This window comes from Astatotilapia calliptera, chromosome 7 (genome assembly GCF_900246225.1).
Source record: "Astatotilapia calliptera chromosome 7, fAstCal1.2, whole genome shotgun sequence".
Classification (NCBI taxonomy): Eukaryota; Metazoa; Chordata; class Actinopteri; order Cichliformes; family Cichlidae; genus Astatotilapia; species Astatotilapia calliptera.
The window spans coordinates 32,841,854-32,854,463 of record NC_039308.1 but is presented as its reverse complement, the minus strand read 5'-3'; the positions used below and the strand labels follow the sequence as shown (position 1 = coordinate 32,854,463).

Below are 12,610 nucleotides of genomic sequence, written 5' to 3'. Positions count from 1 at the left end.
TAATGGTTTTAGCCGCTGCGATGCTTTCGACCAAAACAGGCGCAGCTTGATGACATCATCAACATGCGCTATCGCGATAGAGCGATATACTCAAAATCTCTATCGTTGGCCAAATTTATATCGTTTCTATCGTATATCGTTTATATCGTCCACCCCTACTCTTAGTCCTGCTTCAGCCATTGTCATGCCATGGACAATGACTGTTGCTCGCATCTCGTCCGTAATGATGGTGCGAGGTTGTCTTGCTCTCCCTCCTGGGCCTCCTCCTCTTCCTCGTTGGCCTGCTCCTCTTCTTCCAGGGCCAGCTCTTCTCCCTCCTTTGCATCGAATTCCTCTTCCCCTGACTCTGCCTTCATCCATTGTGTTTGTTTGGACTCTTCAGCATACTGTGCACTCTGAACTTGCTTTTATACATGTGATCACAGCATTAGCAACAGGTGTCTTCAATTTTGAGTCGTTGTGTGTAATGAATGATGCCAGGTGTGTTCATTGTGTTCAGATATTGCTGACTGTGGCAAGCATGTTGCATCACATGTGTCATGGTCCTGGGCCATGTGGGCCCAGTATTCTTAGTTTTCATGTATTTTTGTATTTTGTTCTTTATTTAGGCCATGCTTCCTGGGTTGATCTGTTACGTTGTTCCTTATGTGTTTTCCCTTCGTGACTCTTACCCCCTGTGTGCCCCTCCGTGTATTTATGAGCCCTCGTCTCTCTTTGTGCTTTATTCTATGTTTTCCCCAGCCCGTTATGTCTGCGTTCTCCCCGTGCTCTCTCTCCTCCTGTTTGAACCTCTGTGTACTTCCTGCTTTATTTTGCCCATCTCCCATCAGTGTTGCGTTCACTCCTGCCGTGTCTTGTTATGATTATCAGTGTCACCTGTGTTCCCCGTGTGCATCCACTTCCCCTGATCATCCCTCATGTGTATTTAGTCTCTGTGTTTCGTACAGTCTGTGTCGCGTCGTCTGTGTTCCCACCCTCCGTGTTTCCATGCCCGGTCTATTGTATTCCAAGTCATAGCCTTACCTTAGTTTATTCCCAGTTTAGGTTTCTGTTTAGTTATTGCTCTTGTGCGGCCCTTATTCTGGTTTGCTTCTTTTGTATTCATCAGCCACAATAAAAGGCTCGCTTTTGTTTAAAGTTCACTTCCTTATCACTCGTGTCCGCACCTGAGTCCTCCACACACTCTCCACACGGTCTGTCACAGCGGACCGTGACAACATGAGCTTTCATTTGAGAATATGAGTTCTTTTGCAACTTGTGTTTTAGCAAGGAAAGATGTGTTTAGATTTATGACAACGGAGGATTGTCTCCTGTGAATTGTGTCTTCATGTGACATGTGTTTATGATATTGGTAAATGATGGCTAGATTTAGTAAATGTGTTTAGACAACTGGTCATTTTGTTTAGAGGATTGGCTTTTGTGTTTTAGCATTTGAGAAAAACTGTAAAAACGCTAAAATAATGGTTTATCATCTAATCTGAGCTGTTGAGACAAACTCGTTTTACTTTACTGATAAAAATAACTAAGGAAATGATCTAACAATAAATGAGGAAAGTCCAAAAACTCGGCATTAATGACTGCATTAATATGAACACAGTACTTCATAATCACAGGATCCTATAGAGTAGTAAGTGTGTGTGTGTGTGTGTGTGTGTGTGTGTGTGTGTGTGTGTGTGTGTGTACGTATGTACCATGTTTAGATATTTTTGTGAGGACCAAAAATGGGAATGCTAATATGTGGGGACCAAAAGTCCCTTATGGGGGAAAAAATACCTGTCCCTGAGTTTGAAGGTTTTAGTGTCAGAGCTATAATTAGGTTAGGGTTAGGCCATGGCATTTATTTTCTATGGTTAGGGGAAGTGGCTAGGTAATGCTAGAGAAAGCATGCTAGGGATGGCATAATGTCAATTGGATGTCCCAACTAAAACATGAAAACAAGTGTGTAAAAACAAGTGTGTGTCACAAATCACAGAGCAGACAGAACTAAATGACCATAAGTGTAGATCCTAATTTTTTAGCTTTTCTTTTATGTTTCATTGTGGGTCTGACCATCTGCACTAAGCACGGAAACACTGGAAACACAAGTGAACATCTGAGGCTGGTATCTCAGCAGATTAATGCTCGTGATTTGGATTTCAGCCGTCAGATATGCATCTAATGTTCAGGGATCTAATTATTATGTTTGTGTTGTCTGCATTTTGCACCTACCTGATATCAGTTGGGGTGCCGTGTGCCTTCTTGGACTGGTGATCAGTTTGTGTTTGTGTATTTGAAGTGAGAATATAGAGTCATTTAAATGCTCTGTTTCTCTGTTTGTGTAGGAGCAATTTATTTTTAAAATATAGGTTTCTGTTTGGCATTGATAGAGGACCGAGTTATTTGCATGAGGAACATTAGCTGGGCTGTTTTGGGGGACCCCATTGATATGATAGAGTGTTGGGTTGTTGTTTTTTTCAGTGTTTTGTTTTATTTAATTGAAAAGTTGTTTTTCTGATGAGGCAAGTAGGCAAAAGTTCTTGTTCTGTCAGCCACAGTAGTGAAAAATACATTTATATTCAGAGCTGTGGATGAAAATTTGAAAATAGTTTGAAGAAAAGCAATAATACAGAACCAAGTTTATTCAAAACTTTATTCATTAACTTAGTAAAGTGTAGTTACTACCTTACACTGAGCATGCAGTTTAATAAGAAAATGAACAGTCAGCCCAGGTGTCCTTTTGCACTTCTTTTTTCTTTGATTTTTTGTTTTATTTATGAGTTTAATTAAATGAATGAAATGAGAATTTATTTATTTGTACTCCCACTGGAAATAAAAGCTTTGCACATTTTTTTCAGAGTTTGGCAAAGACACTGAAAATGTTCTTGGAGCTTAACGTATACAAACTTTAACTTAATTTGATTTTGAGAGTGCATCTCACAACAAAGCACAGAAGAATTAAATCTACATATACCAGTACTAATGCTAATATTGTTTTCTGTGTGTCCAGACCAATGACGTCGCAGGAAACACTTGGAACTGGCTTTACTTCATCCCTCTCATAATCATCGGCTCCTTCTTCATGCTTAACCTGGTGCTTGGTGTTCTTTCTGGGTAAGTCATATATTACAGGTAAACCTAAAGGGTGAACTGTAGTTATATATTCTCTTCTTTACGATCATTATGTTGTTTGCCTTGTTTGAAATCACCTCTGCCCCTGCTGTTTTTGTCAGGTTGCCAGTTTCTTTCACTGAATTTCAGCTTCTCACAGTCTGTGTCAAAGGATGTGCCAAAATGAAAGAGTGAGACAAAAAGTCAAAGAAAACTAACTTTTAATAAGTCAATGAACAAAAGAAGCAAATACTAATACAGCAGAAACCCCAACTTACGAAATTAATTCATTCCCAAGGGTCTTTCGTAAGTCGAAGCACTCATCGTGCCTTTTGAGTGAACGATAGGCTAATTGCTAACTGCAACAACAATACGTCGTTCAAGTGGAACAGCGAAGCGCAAGTACGGAAGCCAAGGGGGTTGTCACATGATTCGGAAGGCATTGTGGGCCTTCTGGACTCAGCCAATCAGAGCCAGCAGATTTCGTTACACGGGCATTTTGCTGTAACACGGGCAGAAATATTGCCGTTAAGTGCCTTCATAACTTGAATTTTTCGTTAAATGGGGCATTCGTAAGTCGGGGTTCCACTGTACTTGGACAGGAACATGTAGCACACGAGAAAATGAACACAGGGATGACAAACTGTGTGTGTGAGTGTGTGTTGGGGGCAACTAAGAACTAGAGATTGAAAACGCTAAATATAGAATTTTACCAACTGATAAAGACTTGTGCCCATGTGTCCCTTGTATACAGTATGTATATATTTTTGGTGATCTTATCAAAATTTCCACTAAATAACTTAAAATTTTGAGTTACATATTTCAAGATTTTTTACTTACTCAGAGGTAGCTTAAAATTTACATATCTCAGAACGTAAGCTTTTTTCTCAGTAGTGCAAAAATAAACTTCCATACTGATGTTTGGATCCTCTCATCACATCCATATGACAGGAAATGCTGCAAGCTAATAAGCAGTAAATGGAAGTCTATGTCACTTAAATTATGTGAATGTGTTAGTGGATGCGTTTCTATTAGACTTCTTGAGAATATTTTATAATCTTTAAAAGGACATTAAATTAAAGCTTCTGGCTGTTTCGGTGGCCTGTATGTACAAATAAGTATTTTAGGGCCACATTGTAGCTGTTTATAGGAGCAGCAAAAAATAAGATTATCTTATGGCTTGAAACTGAGTGTTAATCAAGTAAATCAACAGAATATTCAGCATGCTTTTCTATCATCTACTGCTTCTCCTTTTCACCTTCTTCCTCTCATTGTCTTTCCCTGTCTTGTGTAATGAAAAGCCTGTGCTCGGTAGCTTTAATCATCCTGGTCCTCTGCACTCGTAAAGGCAACGTCTGTCCATCTCATTGTGTCTATGGTCACAGAGAGCCCTGCCTCACCTGCCGTGACTCACGGCCTCTTGTCTTTTTAAACTCTTGATTAAAGCAAACATGTTTGATCATTAGTCTGGACGTCGTAAGGAAACGCTGCTTAAAATGAAGCTCTTGAGAAAAATGATGATCCAACAACAGCTAGCTCATATTCCTTCGGTGAAATGATCACTTTGCCCTCTCATCTTCCTGGTTTTCATGAAACTATTAAAAACTATGAACTGTTCAGTATTCCAAATCATGCTTCCTGATGACTGTGTGCCACCAATCCATTAACTTACATTAACTATATACAAGGCATAAATAGTAAAGTAGAGGAAATCAACAAGGTAACAAAATCCTTTGAGCAGGCACTTCTAATGCTGGTCAAAGGCTGTTTGTTAATCTTTTCTTATCTTATTATCGCAATAACACAAGTGAAAAGTCAGACATACTCTAGCACTACTAAGGTTGAATAACTTAATCCCTGAAATGATTCTACTACAGAGGTTGTGAAAAAAAAGATGTCATATGCATACCGCTGCTTTCAGTCTTTATGTTAAGCTAATAGCCTGCTGCTTATAGCTTCATATTAGACCTTAAAACAAGAAAGTTGTGTGCGACAACTGAAAACTGAATAAACATGCTTCCTAAAACAGAACTGAGGAAAAAATACTATATCATACGATTCATTGTTTTCTCTACGTGAAGTGCATATGCTGCCAATAGTCCTATCTCACAGAGCCATGAAACAGCATCATGAGCTTTCTTCTCCACCCAAACATTTCATGTCTGAAAATGTTGGAAATATCTCCTGAGAGTTATGGCTATGCCAGCAGCCTTTTTTTCCTCTTGCATATCCTCAACAGTTTCCCAGCTGTCATCTTAACTCTGACCTTATTAATCCATCTGCCCGAATTGTTTGAACCTCAACTTCATCTACAGTTTATCTGTGTCTTACGTAGATCAATATCTGCTTACATGAGCCAAACATAAAAAAAGTCTTTAAATGCAAACTACCACATGTTAAATGTTAATGCAATCTGTTCTTGCTGTGTATATATAAAAAAAAAAAACCTGCCTCAACAGAGAATTTGCCAAAGAGCGAGAGCGTGTGGAGAAGAGACAGGAGTTTCTAAAGCTTCGCAGGCAACAGCAGATTGAGAGAGAGCTCACCGGATACTTGGAGTGGATCTGCAAAGCAGGTTAGACTCATCTTTCAAAAAGCATGGTTGTGTTTAGGGAAAAAAAAAAAAAAGGGTAAAAAAGAAAATCCCCCTTTTTTTTTCCCTTTCTCTCTTTCGCTGCAGAGGAGGTGTTGCTGGAGGAGGAGGATGAGATTGCAGAGGAGAAGTCCCCACTGGACGGTGCGTGGTACAAGAGGAAACAAAACCTTCCAGGTGAAAACAGGGCTGAGTATCTGTTGCCTGCTTTACCATGGTCCATTACCACAGGAGGCCGATGGTAAACCAGGCACAGAGACGGTATGGCTCATCGTTTCCATCTCATGACTGCTTTTGGACATCATTAAACTTGTGCACATGGATCATTTTAAAGTCATCAGTCATGGATGTGATCTGGCTCTTTTTTTCACCTGTCTACTTGTTGCATGGACTTTTATGATGCAAATTATTACTGTGATTAGAGTTTTTTTTTTTTTTAAACCCAACAAGCTAGCTGGCAATCCTATGGAGATGACAGAAGTCCAGGAACTCAATGCAGCAGCCAAAAAATTGTCTGGCATGTAACACTGCAGCATGTCGTTTTCACAGTTTTAGCCTTAGAAGTGCTGTTGAGCACTAAGAATGAGCACTTCAAGCAAAAGTACTGTAAACTCTTCTTCAGAGATCACACCCCACCCTGAACCACTTTGAAATGACTGCACATATGATTTGAGACATGCAGTTTACACCTCATTTTATTTTATTTGTTTAACTTTAAGATGGCTGTTGTGGTCTTTTGCTTGAATGTTGTTTTCTTTCTTCTTTTCTATTACAGTCTAATCTCACAGTGTCACGTATGTTTTGCTGGTAGTTATTTAGTGTTTTGTTTGTCGTGTTTTTGTGTAATGGTTGTCAGCAAACAGCTTGTAGGGGGATTAGGATCAAGTCCCGCCTGAAGTTAGCAGTGACTATTTGGATCTTTGAAAACCATGAACATGCAGAGTACACAAAGTAGTTGTTCTTGCAATTTTTAACTTTTCATGCAAAAATAATCTATGGCTAAACAGATTTTGTTGTGCAATTCTCAGATAATTAGCATATATCTAAAATCTTTAAGGTTCTTTATTTAAATTTAACCAGTCAGTCACCTCAGTATGTTTAGTCTGTTTCCAGGCTTTTGAGACATTTGCATCATAACACATCAGAATTATTATAACAGTTATTATCAGTTAATATTACTGACAAACCATTAGCAGATTTATGTATTTAGCTTGCTAATCTTTGCTCTTTTGCTAATGCCAAATTAATTGCTTCACCAAATAACTATAATGCATAAACGCCTTGACCTCAAACATACTGAAAATTTGAGGACTATATTCTTAAAAACAGGAAAGAGGTGGTCAAATATCCAGCAAGAATTAAACCAGAAGCTGGTTGATGGTAGAGACATCTGACTGAAGTACAACTTGCTAAGGGACATTTAACCAAATATAGGGGAGGTGTGCATTTGCAGTGTTGGGAAGGTTTGTATTCCACTACGGATTACAGAATATATGCCCCAAAATTTATTTTGTAACGTATTCCGTTACGTTACAATGAGAGTAACGTATTCTGAATACTTTGGATTACTTAATATGCTGTTTACAACTACATGAATGTGATTTATTACTATTATCTAAGGTCCGCAGCTACAAACCGTAGTAAAGGGACCTCTGGCTAATACGGTGGGTTTGTGTCGGGCTCGTAGCCGAAAACTAGTTTTACTTTGTTGTCTGGGTCAAGTTTGCTAGCGAGAGACAGAGAGAGGCATTGAAAGGCTGCTCCAACGGAACTTATTGTTTCGGAGAAAAACACAAACGCAGTGTACAGTCGAGTCTTAATAGCTTACTTACAACTGGGCTCGTCAGGCACTCTTCTTGGCTGCAGTGGTTATTATTATATTTACATGCTTCCAGTTCCTGTTTCTGCTCGATGACAACTCGTACTTTTCCACTCTCCTTTTTCTCCCTCCTCGCGCTCACAGACACATAACGGGTATGGCAGTCCATTCTCCCTGCAGCACGGACTACACTGCCCATGAGGCTACATTCTTCAGGGCTATGCCTGTAGCATTCTGCCTATTACCTTAGCACAACAACAACAACAAAAAGGCCTCTCTCACCCAGGAAACATACAAGCTGTGTCCCAAAACGTCGGCTGCACCCTTCGGAGGACCCGGCCTTCGCGCTTCGCGGTCTACGTGGGCCGGGTCCTTCGAAGACCGAGAAGGCCGGAAGTGCGAGGCTGTGAAATTGGACGGTCTAGCCTTCAGATTTGCGTCACCGCTGTGTCGGTGTCCGTCTGCTCCTTGCTATCTAAAATATAACAGGACACTGGCGTAAATTCTCGACCGTCTCACATTTCTGTTTAACGTTTATTCAGCTGTGTGAAAACCCCGGAGGAACCCACCCGATGGATTAATAAAGTTTTATTTAATCTAATAATCTAATAACTTTGATCTCAGCCAAACCGATTTACTCCGGAACAAATAAAACACAGAAAAAAGGCAAACAATTACATTTTTAAGTTATCCGAGTGACTTCTATATCATGTTTAACCTGAGTAATGGTAAATGGCCTGTATTTATATAGCGCTTTACTAGTCCCTAAGGACCCCAAAGCGCTTTACATATCCAGTCATCCACCCATTCACACACACATTCACACACTGGCGATAGCAAGCTACATTGTAGCCACAGCCACCCTGGGGCGCACTGACAGAGGCGAGGCTGCCGGACACTGGCGCCACCGGGCCCTCTGACCACCACCAGTAGGCAACGGGTGAAGTGTCTTGCCCAAGGACACAACGACCGAGACTGTCCAAGCCGGGGCTCGAACCGGCAACCTTCCGATTACAAGGCGAACTCCCAACTCTTGAGCCACAATCGCGAAAGTAGCGAAAGAGCGGGGGTCTGAAAACGATGAAGCCGGGAGTCCGCTGCTCTCGCCGGCTGGAGTGACCATTGAACCCCCCGGCTTGCTATCGAGCTGGTGGGTAACAGACGTCTCCGAAAACATCGGCACACTTTTGCAAATATGCGATATCTTGATAAACCAAGCACATATTTGTAATTTACACAGCTACTTTCTCGCCTGAAAATATGTTAAAAGTTTATTTTGCGACCAACAAAGATTAATAAGACTAATTTTAAAACTTATTAGCGGCCGCCATTGTTGGCAGCTGAAATTTGGCTGAGCCGCGCTATGAATTCTGGGATATGGTGGGCCACGAAGGACACACCCGACCCATCCTTCAAATTCAGGGAAATAAAGGACGAATTTGTAGGAGTCGACGAATTGGGACAGCCTTTGTCGCCTGGCTGTGACGTAATCGGCCTTCAAATGCGGCCTCCGGAGGATGCAGCCGACGTTTTGGGACACAGCTACAGTCGCAGAGAGAGCATCACCCTGTAGCCATGGCAACCGTAACGCTGCCGCCTGGAACAACAGAACATCCTGACCCGCAACAACAGGAAACAGGAAAATACCACCGTGTAATCCATTTATTTCAACAAAGTAACTGTATTCTAAATACCACCTTTTTAAACGGTAACTTTAACAGAATACAGTTACTCATATTTTGTATTTTGAGCCTGTATGTATACTTTTAACTCTATGGGAATTAGAGAAAATCCAAAATACATTAAAACCTGTGCACCCAGCAGTTAAAATAAATAGTTTAAGCCCAAAATTACTGTGACATTCATGCCTATGGTGAGTGTACTATGTAAACTTATAATCTTAACTGTATTTGTGCTAATTAGTGGTTTTTACTCAAACAATTACTCTTATTACATTTAACATTAAAATAAAATATAAAATATAGCGCGGAGTGTTACATGAAGTCCTAGTGAACATCTGTAAAATATGCTGTCAGTACAGTGCAGCCTGCTGGTCATGACTGCAAAATATATCAGCATTTATGATTAGCCAGCCATTTGATTGCTAATCATGGTTTCCACTCTGCCCTCTCATCTTCACTGTTCTTTGTCTCTGTCTCTGTCTCTTCCTCATGATGTCATTGCATTAGGCCCGATGTGAAGGGAGGGGTTAATTAGTGGGATTAACAACGATAGTCTGAAGGAAACCTATTGAACCAACACACATACATACATGACGGTAAACTGATACACACACATTTGATACACATGCATGCTAATGACTCCAGCAAAATGACAGTAGTCAGCAGCGTTATTTCCCTCAATCAGTTACAAATGGAGGATTAAAACGTATGAGGCACAGCTTTAGAAAAACCGCTCTGATGTTGTTGAAGCAGAAAATATGTATTTGGCATCCGTCAGATGAATGACAGGTATGATTAGCGGAGCACAGTGTCAATCATAGCTGCCCGTCTGGAGAAAAAAAGGATTATAAAACTCTTTATTCTGAAATGATTTACTAAGACTTTTAATGATAAGAAATTGAGGAAATTAGCCTTTTTATAACGTACTCTACAGGCTGGATATTTCATTTATAGATAAAAGATGTGCGGCAGCTGCTTTCAATTACTTTCAAAGAACAGAAATTTGAAAAAAAAAAATTAAAATATAACATCTGTTGCTTTTCTCACAAATATGGGGTTTCTTTAATTTAATCATTTGTGCAGATATCTCCTTGTTTTCAAATCAGTTTGGCTGTTTTTTGAGCTCCTATAAATGAATCATTATATAATGCTTACAACAAAGCAAACCCGCCAACCAAAACATATGTTATCTTAGTGCAGGTACAGGCATTTCTTCAAAAACCGAGTTTTTACAGGTTGATATTTTCATAGCTGCTTTTTTCCCTCTCTGAAGAGGGAACAAAGGTTTCTGGGATTCAGTTACAGAAAGAGATTTGATGATGAAGAATTAGACTTGGAGTGGTCTCAAAGCCGTATTTATTTTCTCAGCCTCCTTCCTGCCTCTCAGCTGCTTTCCCGAGCAGATATACAGGCGTTTGGATTTAATGAACGAGCCCACCACTCCAACGGCACTGAAGTGGTCACATGACCCTCACATTCATGTCATGCTGGCGGTTTTTCATTCCAAGGCCGACTTCAAGCAGCAAGGCAGAAAATCTCCAAATGAAAAACGTGATTGATGCCTGCTATTCATAGCTCCCAATTAGCTCACCCATCTTCACCACACGCACACAGTTGTTCCATTGGAAAAAGAAAATGCTAGCATTTCTTGGCATAATCAACTTCACTTTCACAGATCTGCATTAAATAATGCAGATGAAGCAGAACAGGTCCTACTGTATCCTCATATATATTATTATCCTTTTACATCTGCGCTGTTCTCTTTACAGTCCTGAAGCGAGGCAAAGTGAAGAAGGGTAAAAACGACCTGATCAGCGCTGAGGAGGGGGAGGATCCTTTCGCAGACATCTCCTCTGTTGGTAAATCTTTTTTTTTTTTTTTTTTTACCCACGTCCACCAGCAGGATACCCCTGACCTTTACATGCTGTCTATTCACAAACACGACCTTTACAATAAACCCCCCATAAAGGCTCATCTTCTACAGTGAACACGTTCTCTGACTCTGTCGCCTCCCTTTATCAGATCAGGATGCCATGTCTCTGCAACATTTAAACACGAGGCCAAAGATCTTAATAATGTATATTATTCTAGCAGCTCTTGGATTCAGAGACCGAATGTCTAAAGTTTCTCCTGGCTGTGGATCACCTTGAGGGCAAAGGAGCATAATTAACTTTTCTAATTAGGCTGTTGAAATAGCAGGAGAATCACCTGCAGCATATTCAAATTATACTTTTTAATATTAAGGGACTTCATGCTTCCCAACAAAGCCAACGTGTAATTGCTTGTCTGTGGGTTGGAAACAGGCATTAGCAGGGTAAATGAAACAATTTAGCTGCCTTCTTTTTTTTCCCCATTATCTGATCTAATGACTGTTTTTTTGTTTGTTTGTTTCTTTAGAAAAAACATTGCTGAGGGAATAGATGTCATATATATTCCATGTCTCATCTCACTGGTTTCACTCATAATGCCTGCAGTTCTGCTGTGCAGCACAGAAGTAGTAGGTGCACAGTTTTAATGAGCAGCTGCAGGTAAATTTCAAGGAGTGTTTAGGTGATTTAATGGTTTGATTTATGTCCCATGGGGAGATTAAAAAAAAAAAAAAATTAATCAGTTTACATTCTTGGCCATGAACGAGTTTATTGCTTGGGAGCAGATTTAAAAGTGTGTTAAATCTGTTTAGAGCACATTTTTCTACCTAGTATAACAGTTAAAAGAAACTTTTTGTGAGCTTAGCTCAATAGTTGCCCCCAAAATAGCAGCAACTTACCAGTAACTTATTAATACCAGTAACTAAAAACTTAAAAACACACACTGAAGATTAGGATAATATAAAACCAGCAGTCTTAAAAAATGTCTATAGCATGAAAATAGAACAGTATTTCAAATTAAAACAAGATAAATATGAACAGAACTGAGAGCCCTACCCCATGTTGTTCTAAAACTGTTCTATTTCTACATTGACCAAACCACAGAAATATTATTTTATTGTGCATTCACTGAATCAGTTTTGTCCTTTCTATTGGTGTCATGTGCAAAAAGTCTCAGTCTACATGAAATAGTCAAATGGAAGAATTACACTCGAGTGAGTGTCCCTGTGCACCAGACAGTTACAGCTGGCTCAGTTTTCCTTCAATACTTGCACCTTTTTCCTAGTGACTTTCAGTTTCTTCCTAGATGTATCAGACTCGTATTCAGAGGAGGGCTTATGCGTAATATCAGCGGTTTAAGTCTGGGAGATTTTTTCTAGGGGGATGTTTCAACTGCAATTTTAACTCCTTATTTGTTGTTAGAAAGAACGGCCTTACAACTATGCATGAGAAAACTGAGCAGTACCAGGAGGTGAAGATGCAGCAGACGTGGAAAGTGAAATCCAAAGTGGTTCCTGCGATAATAGGAGCATTAGGGGATATTAGTAGCATTATGTAAACC

General features: G+C 39.9%; 1 protein-coding gene across 25 annotated transcripts in view; it reads left to right on the top strand.

Moving 5' to 3' along the window:
* cacna1bb (calcium channel, voltage-dependent, N type, alpha 1B subunit, b) overlaps positions 1–12,610 on the top strand; it is a 233,958-nt gene that overhangs the window by 130,411 nt on the left and 90,937 nt on the right. For 18 of the 25 annotated variants that reach the window (XM_026174415.1, XM_026174409.1, XM_026174408.1 and 15 more), the window contains exons 7-10: positions 2,987–3,090; positions 5,547–5,662; positions 5,768–5,857; positions 10,951–11,040. In XM_026174415.1, the coding sequence (XP_026030200.1) occupies positions 2,987–3,090; positions 5,547–5,662; positions 5,768–5,857; positions 10,951–11,040 (400 nt within the window). The remainder of the gene's footprint in view (positions 1–2,986; positions 3,091–5,546; positions 5,663–5,767; positions 5,858–10,950; positions 11,041–12,610) is intronic. The other 7 variants (XM_026174414.1, XM_026174412.1, XM_026174411.1 and 4 more) reach the window with 1 other exon arrangement.